This window comes from Halyomorpha halys, unplaced genomic scaffold, assembly GCF_000696795.3.
Source record: "Halyomorpha halys isolate HHAL.00 unplaced genomic scaffold, Hhal_1.1 Scaffold719.1, whole genome shotgun sequence".
Lineage (NCBI taxonomy): Eukaryota > Metazoa > Arthropoda > Insecta > Hemiptera > Pentatomidae > Halyomorpha > Halyomorpha halys.
The window spans coordinates 259989-274669 of NW_027114303.1; the positions used below are offsets into that span (position 1 = coordinate 259989).

At 29.8% G+C, this 14681-nt stretch overlaps 2 protein-coding genes across 4 annotated transcripts in view; one reads left to right on the plus strand and one right to left on the minus strand.

Annotated features, from left to right (window-relative positions):
* The first annotated feature begins 189 nt into the window (after positions 1-189).
* On the plus strand, positions 190-12068 carry LOC106685640 (katanin p60 ATPase-containing subunit A-like 2). Of its 2 annotated transcripts, XM_014428433.2 has the most exons (9): positions 190-344; positions 431-501; positions 3160-3574; positions 3671-3839; positions 5126-5238; positions 6339-6535; positions 10869-11031; positions 11646-11766; positions 11865-12068. In XM_014428433.2, exons 1-9 carry the CDS (start codon positions 297-299, stop codon positions 11996-11998), a joined length of 1431 nt encoding a protein of 476 aa, XP_014283919.1. In that variant the 5' UTR covers positions 190-296; the 3' UTR covers positions 11999-12068. The 2 variants fall into 2 exon arrangements, with proteins under 2 accessions (XP_014283919.1, XP_014283921.1); XM_014428435.3 differs by lacking the exons at positions 190-344; positions 431-501 and adding an exon at positions 800-818.
* Positions 11990-14681, minus strand: part of LOC106685639 (scavenger receptor class B member 1) — a 162074-nt gene continuing 159382 nt past the window's right edge. For both annotated transcript variants that reach the window (XM_014428432.2, XM_067051504.1), the window contains one exon: positions 11990-12606. In XM_014428432.2, the coding sequence (XP_014283918.1) occupies positions 12406-12606 (201 nt within the window). In that variant the 3' untranslated portion in view covers positions 11990-12405. The remainder of the gene's footprint in view (positions 12607-14681) is intronic.

A 14681-nucleotide genomic window follows, 5' to 3' on the forward strand; every position in this document is an offset into this window, starting at 1 on the left:
ATCTTGATAACAGCACATACGATGGATTATATGTCAGGAAGTCTTTGTTACAATAATAAGATTTTGCTTTTTATTGAGCGAGTCTAAATAAAATATTTTGTTTACTGAAAATATTAAGAAGATATAATCAGTTTGACTGACACGTTGTGGCAATTATAATGTTGAGAAATGTCCATGGTAACTGGTTCATTAGTTGTCTTTTGTTTCTATGCTTACAAAGTAATTGTAGAATTACCAATAATTTACATATTTATCATTTGATTTGTCATCTGCTTTACACTGTAAAAATTTGGAAAATGGCCTGTGAGGCAACCTTGAAGTATACTTATACTCCTAAAGATGCTGTTGAGTTTTTTTTTTACTATTTTATTTTAAGTGTATAATTATCATTATTTGAGCTTTCAGTTGTGATTTTTATTTGTTCTTTCAGGCTGATAAAAAATTGAAGGAGCGTAGGATTAATTTACTTTTTCTTGTCCAGCACTTTTTAAGAACAGAAGGGTGAACTATATTTATTTGAATTTTGGTTGATGTTCCTTTTTGTAATGTTTCTTTATTAGTTTATTTTGAAAGTACAAGAATTAAAAATGTTACATACTCTAGACATATTGGAATTTGTGCAATTGTAATGTGGTTTATTTAATTAGTTTTAGATTAAATTCTGAGGGCTCCTCTACTTTCATTTGAATCAAGATGAAAGGAAGTGTGGACATGCAAGAAGGAATAAATTCAAATTTTATAATTTTTGAGAAAACTAAAAAATGTGCTTAGTTCTGGGATTAATCCCCTTCTGAAATTCGTGTTTAAGTCCTATAAATGTACTAAATTTAATCTATGTAGGTTTACTATTAAAGTTAGATTAGTAGAAGGGAATATATCGATGAATCATGCATATTGTAGGGATTGCTAAAATATTTACAAAATTTAGATTTATTCTCTTCAGCATTTCCATGGTTCTGATGCATGCTTTAAGTGCTATAACTATTACGCCTACAGCACCTCTTTTTTTAGTTCCTTAAGATTTAATATCTGTACCTCGGAGGGATACAACACTATGTCCATTTTTTTCCATATTGACTTTATTACAGAGTTAAAATCAGCTTTTCTCATATTTCTTAGAGGAATAGAGCACTATGTCCAAAACCAGTTAGAACCGGATATAGCATGTTTTAAAACAACACCAAGTCCACTTTCATTTAGAGGGATAGAACACCATGTGGTGTTTTATCCTTCTGAAGCATGTGAATTACTACTGGACATAGTGTTGTATCCCTCCGAGGTACAGATATTTTAAATCCCAACTTGTACTATGTTCTGACAATAATGAGACGTTTGGTCGTAAAACATGGTAACTGAAAGAATGAAAACTTTTACAATATATAATGTAAATTCATGTTTAAGACAGGTTTATTTATCAATTATAATAAAAAATATCCATTAAGTCTCAGCTTGTTTATTTTTTCATTATTCCACTCCTATGTTTCGGCTCCGCTGGCCATTCTCAAGGATAACTAGTTATTAACGATTTCAATTACACTCTTAACATTAAAAATTACTTCCAAAAACATAACATTAAAACATAGCTCCAGCACAACTAGGAGCTTCATGGAGGAACTCGGGATCGATGTCCAGGACGTGGCTAGGATAACAGAGAATATAATACTGGACTCCCTGGGAATCATCCACCACCACATGCATGGAAATTAATTAATATGGGAGTTATCCAGAGGAGGGATGGCATGCATACATTGCATGTATAGTTTGTTGTTTTATTTATTACCCTGTTGTTTTTATATTTTTGATATTTTCTTATCTTAATATTTGTTATATAGGGGAATTCGAGAGAGTGAATTTATTGATAAAATGAAATAAATATTGTGAAATGGAAGGGAAAGAAAAAAAAAAGGAATAAATTGAAAGACTTGTATTTAGTGTGTATACTGGTATTAATTGTAAAAGAAAACTGTTGCAAAACAAAAAAATGTTTTCTTTCTATTGTATTATATCATACAAAAATATATAATTTATATATGTCCGATCACGGATTGATTAGTATGCTGTGTAATGTGGCAACCCAATGTATTTGGGCAGCATGAATGAATAAAGCATTTCTCTTCTATAAATTATCCTACCTTATACTGAATATTACAGTCACAATGTTGTAAAAAAAATTGGCAAAAAAGGCAGAATGGCCTGGAAATTTTTAACCACATTGTAGCTGTAATATTTAATATAAAGTATAATAATTTATAATACATAATGTTTTTGGAAATAATTTTAATTTTAAGATTGTAATTGAAATTGTAAATTAATAATTATCCTTGAGAATGGCCAGAGGGGCCGAAATGTTGAAATAAAAAGAAAAACAAGTTGAGACTTCATGGATATTTTTTATTATAATTGATAACTTTTACAATGTTTAATTATATGTTAATTACAACATTAACCTTCAACCAGTAGTCCTTTACTACAGCTTGTTATCAACATTATTCTCTTGAGGAAACAAATTTCCTAAATATTCTGTTAACAATTTATGAAAATGGTGGTGATGGCAAAAAGCTCTATTTATAAAAAATCTCAGTTACCATGTATTATGACCGAACGCCTCAATTATTATTTAATTTTCTATAAGCATCAAGTTTATTTTATGGCACTTAATTAAATTTGTATTAGGGACTGTAGTGATTTAAAGAGATTATTCTTATTGTGATGTATTTACTCTTCCTCCAATGTTATGGTTTAATAATATTTGGCAATCATCTGCTTGTTGCACTTGATTTTTAATATTTTCGTAGCATCCATCAACAAAAATTGGATAAATGAACAATTTAGTTTTTCTACCTTAAAGTTACCAAAAGGTATGGCTATTTACTCTCAGCTGACAATCATTTCTTTTTTAAATTTAATAACTTAAGATTTTAATTTTTTTAAATTTTATTTAGGATTTCAGTCATTTAAGAGTAAATAAAATAATTAACCTATTGCTGCTCGCTAAAGCAAAGTAGCGATATATAAATCTAATATTTATGCTATTATTTAACTTCCATATCGTGCTACTCTATACTTCTATCTATATCCCGTCTTAGACTCATCTGAATCTATGTTCTTTTCTGCATATCATTTTACCAATTCATTCTACCAACCAATGTTTATTTCCAGGTATACAGAAACTTATCAACAGTTCAATCTTGAATCTAAATTACCAAAAGATCTTCAAATATGTGACAACATTGAACTCAGTCATATATTGCAAGAATATGAAACATATTATTTTATACGTTTTCAAAAATATCCAAAGATATCTAAGAAGATAATATATTCTGAAACTGAAGAAAAGAAAAATCAATCAAAACAGAAGAAAAAAGTGCCAAAGACTACATCTAAGGCTTCTTCCGTAGAAAAAATTGATTCCTTAGAACCATTACTGAACCCATTAGTAGTAGTTCCAATACCGACTGATGGTTCAAAAATATTAAATGAATCTTATTTTTCCGATGAAAAAATTTTTAAACCACTTGGTAGTTTTGAAGGTTATTCTGATGAATGGAAATCATTTGCTGATATTATAATGAAGGTTTGTAGTTTTGAATTATTCATTTATAATCTTTTGAATAATTATTCATGGATTATATAGATTCTGATCTAATTTAAATTTTAAAAATATTTGTAGGAGGTTGTCGACAAAAACTTAAACGTGGATTGGGATGATGTCATTGGATTAAATGATGCCAAAACTGTATTGAAGGAAGCAATTGTTTATCCTAATAAATATCCTGACTTTTTTGAAGAGTTCATAACTCCTTGGAAAGGATTATTATTATTTGGTCCATCAGGAACTGGTATATTTTAGTAAATTTTGAATGAATTTTGATTCATATACTTCTTATATAATTTAGAAACTTGAATCATTTATCTTGTTCTTATTTATTATAGAATCATTTTCTTATTTGTTTCTAATCATTTTTCTATTATTTGATGTGTGGAGGTGGATATGTATGTGATCTGACTCAACATCCTCGTTGAATGATAACTTCATTCAGTCGGGAACTAACCCATTGGTCGTAAAGGGGATAGTAAGCCTAACTAGCTTGTCAAGATGGTTGTGTTACATGATCTGACTCCAATAAATAATGTTAACCATTAACTCTTGACCAGAAGGCCTTGACAATTCGTGTTAATTTTAGGTAAGATAGTTGATTCGAATGTGAATAGATAGGATGAGACTAACTGGTGAAAGCAGTGATTTTTCTAAGGATGGTAACCTCGTCATACAGGGTGCTATTCATGTAGGTAGGAAGGAAGAGTGCAAGCCTGGAGGGTAGCCAGTCTGTGGGTCATACAGGAAGGTAACTTCATTCTACAGGGTACTATTCCTGTAGATACGAAGGTTAGCTAGCCGCCAGGTCCTTTGAAAGGATACAAAGTAGAGGAAACAGGAGGTGAAACTGAAATAAGACTCTTCATATCGAAAAAAGGTTGGAAGAATATCTTATTTTCTGTCCCAAGAAGGTACTGGTTCAGCACAAGCAGTGGGGAATTGATACTAATAATACAAAGCCTGGTGAGAGGCACCGCCTGTAAGAGCTAACTTTTTTGTGATTCAGTATATTCTTTTTTGACTAAATAAATAAACTTTATTTAATAAATCAACATATTTATTAAATTATACTTTATATATAAATATACTTTATTTATTAAATAAATCAACATATTTACAATTATAATACTATTTAAATGTTTATATATAACATTATAAAATTATTTACATTTTACTGAATAAAACACAATAACACAATAAATGGCTGGAGAAAACAGGTGGTGCTCTAAGGTGGAACGAACTGAAGCTCTTTGTCTTAGTGGGAAGCAATAATGGCTTTAGCGGCTGTAACAGATACAGTCTAGACCAGCAGGTAGCGTTTCACTACAGATGGTTTTAATATAAATCTTAATTGGATAAAAAATTCCATCTAGCTTATATTCTGAGAGTCGAGATGATAATACTAAACAGAGTCCTAGCCATGTGATAAGTGTTACAATAAACTTTGTAAATACTTAAACAAAACTTATAATCTGTTGTAGACCCAGCAAAGATGTTAGTCGTTTAATTTTAATTTTTTAACTCTAGGTAAAACTATGCTTGCAAAGGCAGTAGCTACCCAGAACAATATGACTTTCTTTAATATATCAGCCAGTTCAATTGTTAGCAAATGGAGAGGTGAATCAGAGAAGCTTGTACGGGTAAGTTTTTTTTTTTTTCCATTGGCGCGACAGACTGTGGAGGTCCAAGGCCTTGCGCGATGTACTTAAGAAATACTTTACTACACCTATTTTTGTGAGTGTCACCCATTGGCTAACGGGCCTCACAAATGCCCGGGGAAGATTGTGAGTGAGTATTGCATAATTTTTTCCTTGAAAAAATCCCAGGTAGGGCCGTGCTCGAACTCGCAATCTATGGGTTGACAGACAGGCACATTACCATGCTGCTACCGTCACCCCCACGGGTAAGTTATACCTCATCTATTTCTACAGAGAGGCAAAACAAAGTGGCCACTCACAAAATTTTGACAAATCTTTCCTAATTTTCATAAAATGCTGTTTAGTTTAGTTTATTAATATTAAGTGTACATAAAAAATCTATTTGAATAATTTTCTATCAGAACAGACTTCTAATTTTATTAGAGCCTCTTTGAAAATTTAGTTGTTTTTTTTTCGATTTAAAAATATAATTATATCTGATAGAATTTATTCAAAGTATCATGAGGTATATTCCAAATGAAATTTAAGGCAAAATAAATACAAGGGACTAAAATACTCCATATTTAAATTCAAATTTATAGTAATATAATTGAAAAGTGAATTCATTTTTTAAAAATAATATTTAAGATCCATTTTATATGATCTATGTTGTTTATTGTAAAAGACTTAGGATAATAATTACTAATTTATTTTCAAAATATGAAGGAGATGGTCGGGGGTGCGGTCAAGGAAAACAAAAAATAGCTAACAACTATTCAGCTCTCATTTATCAAGTTTCGTTATAATTTTCTTAGTCATTCTGAAGTATTTGCCATCAATTTTCATTTAAGTTAGCCCAGTTGTTTTAAAATTTTAAAGGAATTGTTCATTCTCAATATCCTTTATCACTAGTACTATTATTAGCAATATATAAAGAATGTAATTAGCAATGTATAGTTTCTCCTAGCGTATTAATGGCCTTGTTTTTATTGGTCAGCATTTTATACGTTAAGTGACTAATTTTTTATAACTTAAAAGGTTATAAATTCATTTTTTTGAGTTATTTGTAAATTTTATATATTTATGTTTTATATTTTTTTAAGGTTATGTTTGATTTAGCGAGACTTCAAGCACCTTCAACAATATTCATAGATGAACTTGATGCTATTGCATCTCAGAGGGATAGTAATCGTGAGCACGAGGCTTCTCGAAGGCTCAAGTCTGAATTACTTGTACAGTTGGATGGTCTTTGTCAAAGTAATGAGAATGTGTTCTTCTTGACAGCGACAAACTTACCCTGGTATATTATTACTTAAAACTTTATTTATTATATATGCTTTTTTATGGAATTTCAGAGGGGTCATCAACGCTCTTTATTTGTAATAATTTGTATTTTTAAAAAACATATTTATTGTAATATTCAAAAATTAATTATAAAAAATAAAAGGAAATTTTAATAGATTTAACTTAATTCTCATATCTTAGGTATAGCTTGGGTTCAAAATAAAAGCTTTAATATTAAACATAGAGTAGAATTTTATTTAAATTTTTTAACATTTTAGACTCCTAATCTTAGGGCAGGCTTCTAGGAAATCAGAACATACATTCAGCTACTAATGACACATAATTAGATTATTTATTAGCTACCTTTACAAATCTGCTTAAATCCTATTTTGAGCAACACTAACTAATTTATACAATTTTCTTTTGATGATGGAAGGTTTTCTTTGCCTTCTTTCTCATTCACTGGTGATCCAAAACAAAGAGTCCCTTCTTCTTCTTGGGTGACTCTTCGATGTCTTCTTTATTCAAGATGTCTACCACTGAGAGTAGAAAAGGGATCTCACAGGACATTCTGCCTCTAGGCAATGTCATCTATCTCCCGCCTAAGCAATGAAAGAATTTTACGAACCATGATCTTTCTCTCGAAGTTCAAAGTGAATATCAATTGTAGCACAACAGTTTTGAGTTTATGCATGTGATTTTCTTCATGAACTTTATTCTTGAACACTTATAATTAACTTTTATTTTTTCTTAAATTTATTGTAATTTCAATTATGATGGGATGTTAAAATAAAGTTTTTAAAATACTTGAATCTTCTCGACATGGCCACGATTCAATGGACTTTTTGGAGGACACATGCCGCCATCTTGGCTTTGAACAATATCTTTTGTGACTGCATATTTTACTGAACAAAATTGGTTAGCTTTTAAGTTTAATACTACAAATAAACATATTGAAATGAAACATAACATAAAACATACCAAAAATCATTTATATATAAAAAATAACTATTTACTCATAAAAGAAGATATTACATTTCTTCTCTTCTCTAGGTAAAAAAAAAATTATTTTGTACTCAAAATATTTTTTTTTGATCAATTTTGACTCAATTTTACTCCAATCATTTTAAAATTAACATTTTGTCAAAAAACCGCCTCTATGTTGTACTAGTTGCTTAGAAACACACATACAATAATTACAATTCAATATAACATCTTTACATATAAATACAAACATATTAAAAATATAGTTTAATAAAATCAGTTTGGGGGTTAGTGGATAATCGAAAACCCGGATAATTGAAATACAACATTTTATTAACTTAATGTGATAGATAAGGTTAATTTAAAAAAAAAATGCAATAAAATCACTTTTATTAACAAGCAAAAAAATGTTTTGTATACATTTAATTATAATATACAAAAATACATAAGATTGAACCATTGAAAGATGGCTTCATATAAATCTTTTAATTTTTAGTTCTTCATTGTTTTCCAAGGACATTATGTTGGGGGTGATGAGTATACAAAGTTGGCTATGTCTTTTTCCTTCTTCAAAATATGATCGCTAATTACTGTTCAAGGGTTAAAATAACGCATTTTCTTCTTTGCAATGTTTCGTCAGATTATTTTTAAGTGGATACTAAAGCACAGCTGAATAAATAATTTTGTTTTATAGTCAAGCAGGTCAGTAGGAGTTTCATAGAAAGACTTAAAAACATTACCGTTCCTAGAATATGAATTGGACTAGTAGTTACCTGAAGCATCTCATACATTCATATGACCGTCAAAAATAATCTCCTGTATTCATTTTTTTAAATTAATATTATAAATATAAAATAAATGGTGTAAAAATAAAAAAAAAATATATTGGCCCCTTGGAACTCCATTAAATAGAGCCCTGGATAATGGGGATCCTACTGTACTATAATTATTTGAAGCCTTCTCCCTGTCCCAATCCTATGGATTTTTTTTTAGGAAGGACCACAATTTTTCTTAGAAAATCCAATTCCTTTGTTATGCATATAATTTCTTTGCCAACTTCTAAAATAATAATCATTTAGGAATGAGAATTTCGGCTTCAACAGATGATAACTCAGTTAACTTTGGCTTAAAAAAATTCTTTGCCCCTGTTATTAATTGGTTGCTCATTTGGATAAAATAAAATAGTATTATATTTGATAAATGCTTGCAAGGTTATTTGGTGGCATAATAAAAGTTACTTTGTATAATATGGCTCTAATGTTACTAATTATAAATCAAAACAATATTAGTGGGAAATACTAAATAAGGAAACTACCATGTTACGAAAATAGAAACAGTAATGATTTACAGAGGTAAGGCACAAGCCAAAAATTCATTCCTTGACAAAAGAATGAGGGTCGGATTGTGTGACACGGATAAAATGAGCCCTGGATAAGAAATGTATTTCATTAGAGGATTTTTCTTCTCTCACCTCTAACGGTCTAAAAATTGTTAAAAATATCTCCTTGTGAAATCTAGACTATGCTACGTCATAGCTATTCAAGCTGTTCTAAGGCTGACTAGCTTACCTATTTATGACTAGCTTACTGCTATTGCTTACTGCTATAGCTGACTAGCTTAACTATTTATTTTTATTTGTATTTATATTATGCATCTCTATCGATCCCTGAGAACCGACTTAAAATTCTTAGAAATGTATGTAATATATTTAATCCAAGAACTAGGTACCGTAGATCCTCTTCCTATGGTATGCTAGATGTAATTTATTATTAAATATCTTCTCCAACGCTATTGTCTTTACCAATTTAATAGGCTATGATTATGAGGTGAAATGCAGGGATTCTAAATTAAAAAGTGAAGTCTTATTTGCATTATACTATATTCACAAATATTTATAATTGAGGTATAATAATCTATGAGAGAGCAAGGTAGACCTATGTACATAAAGTTTAATTACTGTGGTATGAATTGAGAAATACCAGTTGAAATCTTTTATAGTCATATTGAATCTAAATTTAATCAATTCTGATTACTATTGCCATTCAAAATACAAACTGATAGGTTCGACTTATCTTAATATATCTTGCGGCTTAGCAGTGTCAGTAGCTCTTCACCTCGTTGGGGCTGATGTCCATGTCTTCAAATCCTCCTCCTATGCCTTGAGTGTGCTTGCCTGGATCCAATGTCTGTCTACATCTCTCTGCACCGCTGTACTACCTCCGGCTGGCCTGTGACTGCCTCTGCCTATGTTCTGACCTCACTTGCCTGGTGACTGTATGACATGACTTCTCGTCCATGTCTATGTATCCCTTCAGGTGTTCTTTGGCCCCCTCTCCTTCTCGCCATCCATTGGCTACAGTGCATCCTGAGGGTGGAACAATACCACATTACATAGCACTTAGATATATCCATTTCCTTACATAGGTCGTTAAATTGAAAAAAACACATTTTTTTTACAGGGTAAAGGAATGATCATTTAAAATAACGATGAATGAAGTAGTAGCTGATGATATATATTATGTTATAAAAATTGATCTAGCAAAAAATTATTGGTGTGAGCTGCATCAGAGACCTTAGACAAGAAATGTCCATTTTTATGAGAATCACCCTAGTGCAATTGATAAAATAATTTGTGTGTAATATTAACAGACTGTAATATTAATTTTTTGGTACTTCATGTCCTCAATGTTAGGGTTAAATCCTGCAATTAATATTTCTTCTTGTTGTCCATTTCATTTCTGGCTACATAGGGTTGTTTCTCATACTCTTCTAAGCATGTTCCATGTTTACCTTAGCTTTGATTCTCCTCAGTTTCCTGTTAATGTTGAGTCCATGAGTCCATATCCTTATGCTTATATATCTTTTGTAACTGAACAGGATACTTTATTAACCCATTGACAGTGTATCCCGTGACAGTGGTCACTGGCAGAGCATCAAGTAGCATTCAGATAATCTTGTGCCACTCATGGGCAGGGTAAGGTGTTTAAACTGTTTAGTCTAACAAAAACATCTAAGACTATGGCTAGATTGTTTACTTGCATGCTTATCAATCCGCGGATATTAGTAATAGTAGTGATAGTAAAATAGCTTCCCATATTTTAAAACCTATCGTACATGGACTAATTACTAACAAGGTGTATATAAAACATGTTTTTTTACATTTTTTATTATATGCTAAAGTATTTCCAAACAAGAAAAAAATAGACATTTCTTGGACCAGAATTGGTAATTTTACCACGCTGTGAAAGGGGAAGGGTTCATGAATATTATCACTAATATTAAACTATTATGAAAATATAAACTGTTTCAAACAGAACTGGTACCTTTTTAAAATAATCTGTACTTTTGTTTTTTTTCGTTTCTAGGGATCTTGATACTGCTATATTAAGGAGGTTAGAGAAACGTATATTTGTTGATTTGCCTGATTTGAATTCTAGAAAAAGTTTAATTGAGAAATATTTACCTCCAGTATTAAAACCATCAGGTCCATTAATAAAAGTTGAATTAAATTATTCAGAATCAGCTAGGGTAAGTCAACTTTTTTATGAAAACATATCCTCTTGTATCATTCTTAATTAGTTGTTTCATATCAAATGTTATTTCGAGGAGATGGTGGGCGGTGTGGTCAGTAATGATAAACTTATTTGTGTTCAACATCACAAATCTCCTAGCCGTCTTCTTCTCCTCACATTGAATCTAAGGTCAATCAAAAACTAAAAACTTACATGTAGTAATCATACAGTCCACTAATTCATTATTCATCAGTCATCCCCAATATATTTAAAAGATCTATGGATTTACATTTTGATTTAAACTAAATTACTGAGATCATCCTAGATCCTTACTAGAGATATCCTATAAACATTATGGAAGAAGATAGTTGACAGTATGAAGTAGATTAATAGAAGATAGTCCGGGTGGCAGTCAATAAAGGTATCAAAATAGTAAAAGAAAACTATTTATTGTTAACCAACATTTTGCTCCACTGCCAGATTGAAACTATGATGACAATTGTCATCTTTGTTTCATTCTGACAGCCTTTATTGACCACCACCCAGACTATTTACTTACAATATCCTATAAACATTTTATGTGATTTACTTTAAAAAAAAAAAATTATTTCAATTTTGTTTTATTTTTAGAAGTGTGAAGGATATTCAGCCTTCGATATTAAATTATTATGCAAAGAAATCTCGATGAATGTAGTGAGATCTATATTTAAAAAACTGGAAGAAGGTGTAGTTCTTCCACGTTTTATTGAAGGTACTCTAAAATTTTTTTTGAACACTGTTATTTACCTTTATCTTGGAATATGAATTATTATTTCAATTTAATATTCGCTTATTAATTTATTTTTGAAGAAATACTGGAAGAGTTACCACCTAAAAAAGTTTCTGCTACAGATTTTGATAACGCTTTAGAAAAAGTTAAAGCCACTGCGGTGGGAACAATGAAGAAGTTTAAATCTTGGGAAAAAGAATTTGGATCATTTTAGACAATTATCTTTTATTTTATTTTGTTCTTTAGCAATAAAGTGTAAAATAAAATATAACAGTTTATTTTGATTTTTTTGTTTAAAATATATATCACATTTTGAATGATAATTCAAACTTCTGATTTTACCATTTTATTCTAAACCACAGAGGTGTTTCAACACACATATTAATAAGCCAACTGTATTTTACATTATTAGAATAAATCTAATGCACATTTACATTTATTTTACAAACGCATTCTGCCTTAGTTCTAGACTAATTTCATTACATTATACTTCGGTAATTTCTACAAAAATAATAACCGAAATTTAATATCTAATTTAATTAATAGGATGCCCTTCCTCCTTCCCTCCCACCCAACTGATATTTGTTTTCTATTTCCTTTCAACTCAATGTAGATCGATCATCATGTTTTTTTAAATGCCACATTCTTGAAGAAGCGGTTCACATATGGCAAGCTCTTGTTGAATATTTTTGATGAAATATAAGAAAATATTAAAAATGACAGAGCGATCAAGCCTAGACTTATGTAGAACTGACTCGCTGGTAGTAAAACGACCATTATGTACACGGCATATGTGATGTACGAAGGTAGCTCCTCTAGTTTCTGTAAGTATAAATAATTTTATGTAAATAAATCCATTATAATGTATTACTTAAAGTATCTAGAACATAAGAAATATTGTTGCCGATTGTCTTTAAGAAGTTTTCTTAAAATAACTGGTGTAAGTGTCCTAAAAAATAAAAAGGATTATGAATTATCTGGTATTTTAGGGACCAAAATGATAGTGTATTTGGTAAAGTTCTAGCAAATTGGAAACCATTAATCAATTTTTTTAAAAGATACCTTATAGTGTGAAAAAGTTTTTTTTTATTTAGGTAAGAAAAATAAATAGGTTTTGGATAAGATACTTTTATTTCTACATTTAACCTACAATTTGTCTAATTATTTTAATACGGTAAACTCATTAACTCAATCTTAGTCGAACACTCTATACTAATCAGGATTATTGATTTATTCATACTTTATTCAGTCATATTTAAATATTATTATGAGGAAAAGATGGTCTGGGATGCAATTAGAAGAGAAAAATGCTAGTGAGTGTTATTTATTTAATGTGAAAACATTTTGGCCTGAATTTCTGACCTTAGCAAACATATAACAAGATAGCAAACATGTTAAAATAAAAATAAAAAAACATATAACAAGAAAAATATGGAAAAAAAAACAATATGATAAGTACTAAAGAAGAAAAAAATTTAAAAAAATTAAATGAAATTAAAAAATTAAAAACAGACTAGCTCATAAGTATGTGTGAATAATGAAAAATTGATATTAAAGTCATAAAAAGTGAGAAAGAAAATGATAATAAGAACATGCAAACTGTTTGTGCAGTGATCTTCAATTGCAGTTATGAGTCAGTATGGAAGAAGCCGCCGTTAGAACAAGACTGGTTTAAAACAAAAATTATCCCAGTAGGATGTAAAAATAAAATTTGATGTTGGTTTCATTTTGGATTATGTTTGAGCGTTTGTTTCATGGGTTATAGTTCTGTACAACAAAAGCAAGGGTCATCCTTCCAGGAAAATTCGTTGTCTTGTACTGCTTCTTAAAAATTTATTTTTATTTAGGTTTATATTCTTTTATTTTTATTTATTTAATTTTATCTATAATTATATTATTTTCTTCATTACTAAACCTAAAATAAGGATTTCATGTTACCTGACTATTTTTGAAACAAATGTTCAATTTAATAATGTTTTTTATTTTATTTTATGTTGCACACCTGATTTGCAACCTGTCCCTCGTAACAAAAACATTCAGAGGAGCTACCCGCACACACGGTGTGCAATCATTTTATTTGTACAAATGGAGTTACAAAGCGACTGATTTCTGTTGCAAACAATTTTTTTTCCAATCAAAAATTGCCAATATAAAGCAAAAAAATGTTTGGATTCTGGAGATGGTCTCCAAAAGTATGTGCTGTCTCGAATGAGTTAATAGATTTTTCAATAACATTTATTCCTGTGCATCAGTTCACTACTCTTCATTATATTAATTAATTATTTTCGTCTTTATAACCCTTATTTTGTTTATATTTTTAATAGTTTGTATACCTTCGTCTTTACATTTTATGCCACTCCTTTACTCTTACTTTGACTTTACTTTCGTAGTATCTTTTTATTTTTAGCCATGATTAGGACCCACACAATGGGTTAGAACGTCGGCAAATAAAAAGTGGAGAACTATTTTTTATTATTTACCTGTTATATCATATGAACTGTTTGTTATCAATTTTCTTGTTATAATATTTGTATTTTAAGATTAACTTGATTGTTATCTTGTTTGTGCTTAGCCCTGAAGAAGGTCTGAAATTCAGGCCAGAATGTTGGCACAATAAATAAGTAGCACTAGTGTTGTTCACTCCTAAACACACCCCCTGACCATCTTATCCTCATGTTAATCCATTGTCAACAATTAATACATTATTTTAAATATTAGTATTATCAGTTGTAAGAAATACTTTTACCAAGATTAATCAGAAATAAATTAATTGAACTCATATAGTGGACTACAAAAGTCCCATATTATAATCATGGATTTCAATAATTTCTATTCTGTAATTTTAAATAAATCTCCAGGATTTTAATGATATTAAAAAAGAAATCTGAGAAAAAGGG

Coding starts and splice junctions, on each gene's coding strand:
- LOC106685640 (XM_014428433.2), top strand. CDS start 297: ATGGCCTGTGAGGCAACCTTGAAGTATACTTATACTCCTAAAGATGCT. Junction 3,840..5,125: donor ATTTGGTCCATCAGGAACTG/GTATATTTTAGT, acceptor TTTTAACTCTAG/GTAAAACTATGCTTGCAAAG. Junction 5,239..6,338: donor AATCAGAGAAGCTTGTACGG/GTAAGTTTTTTT, acceptor TATTTTTTTAAG/GTTATGTTTGATTTAGCGAG.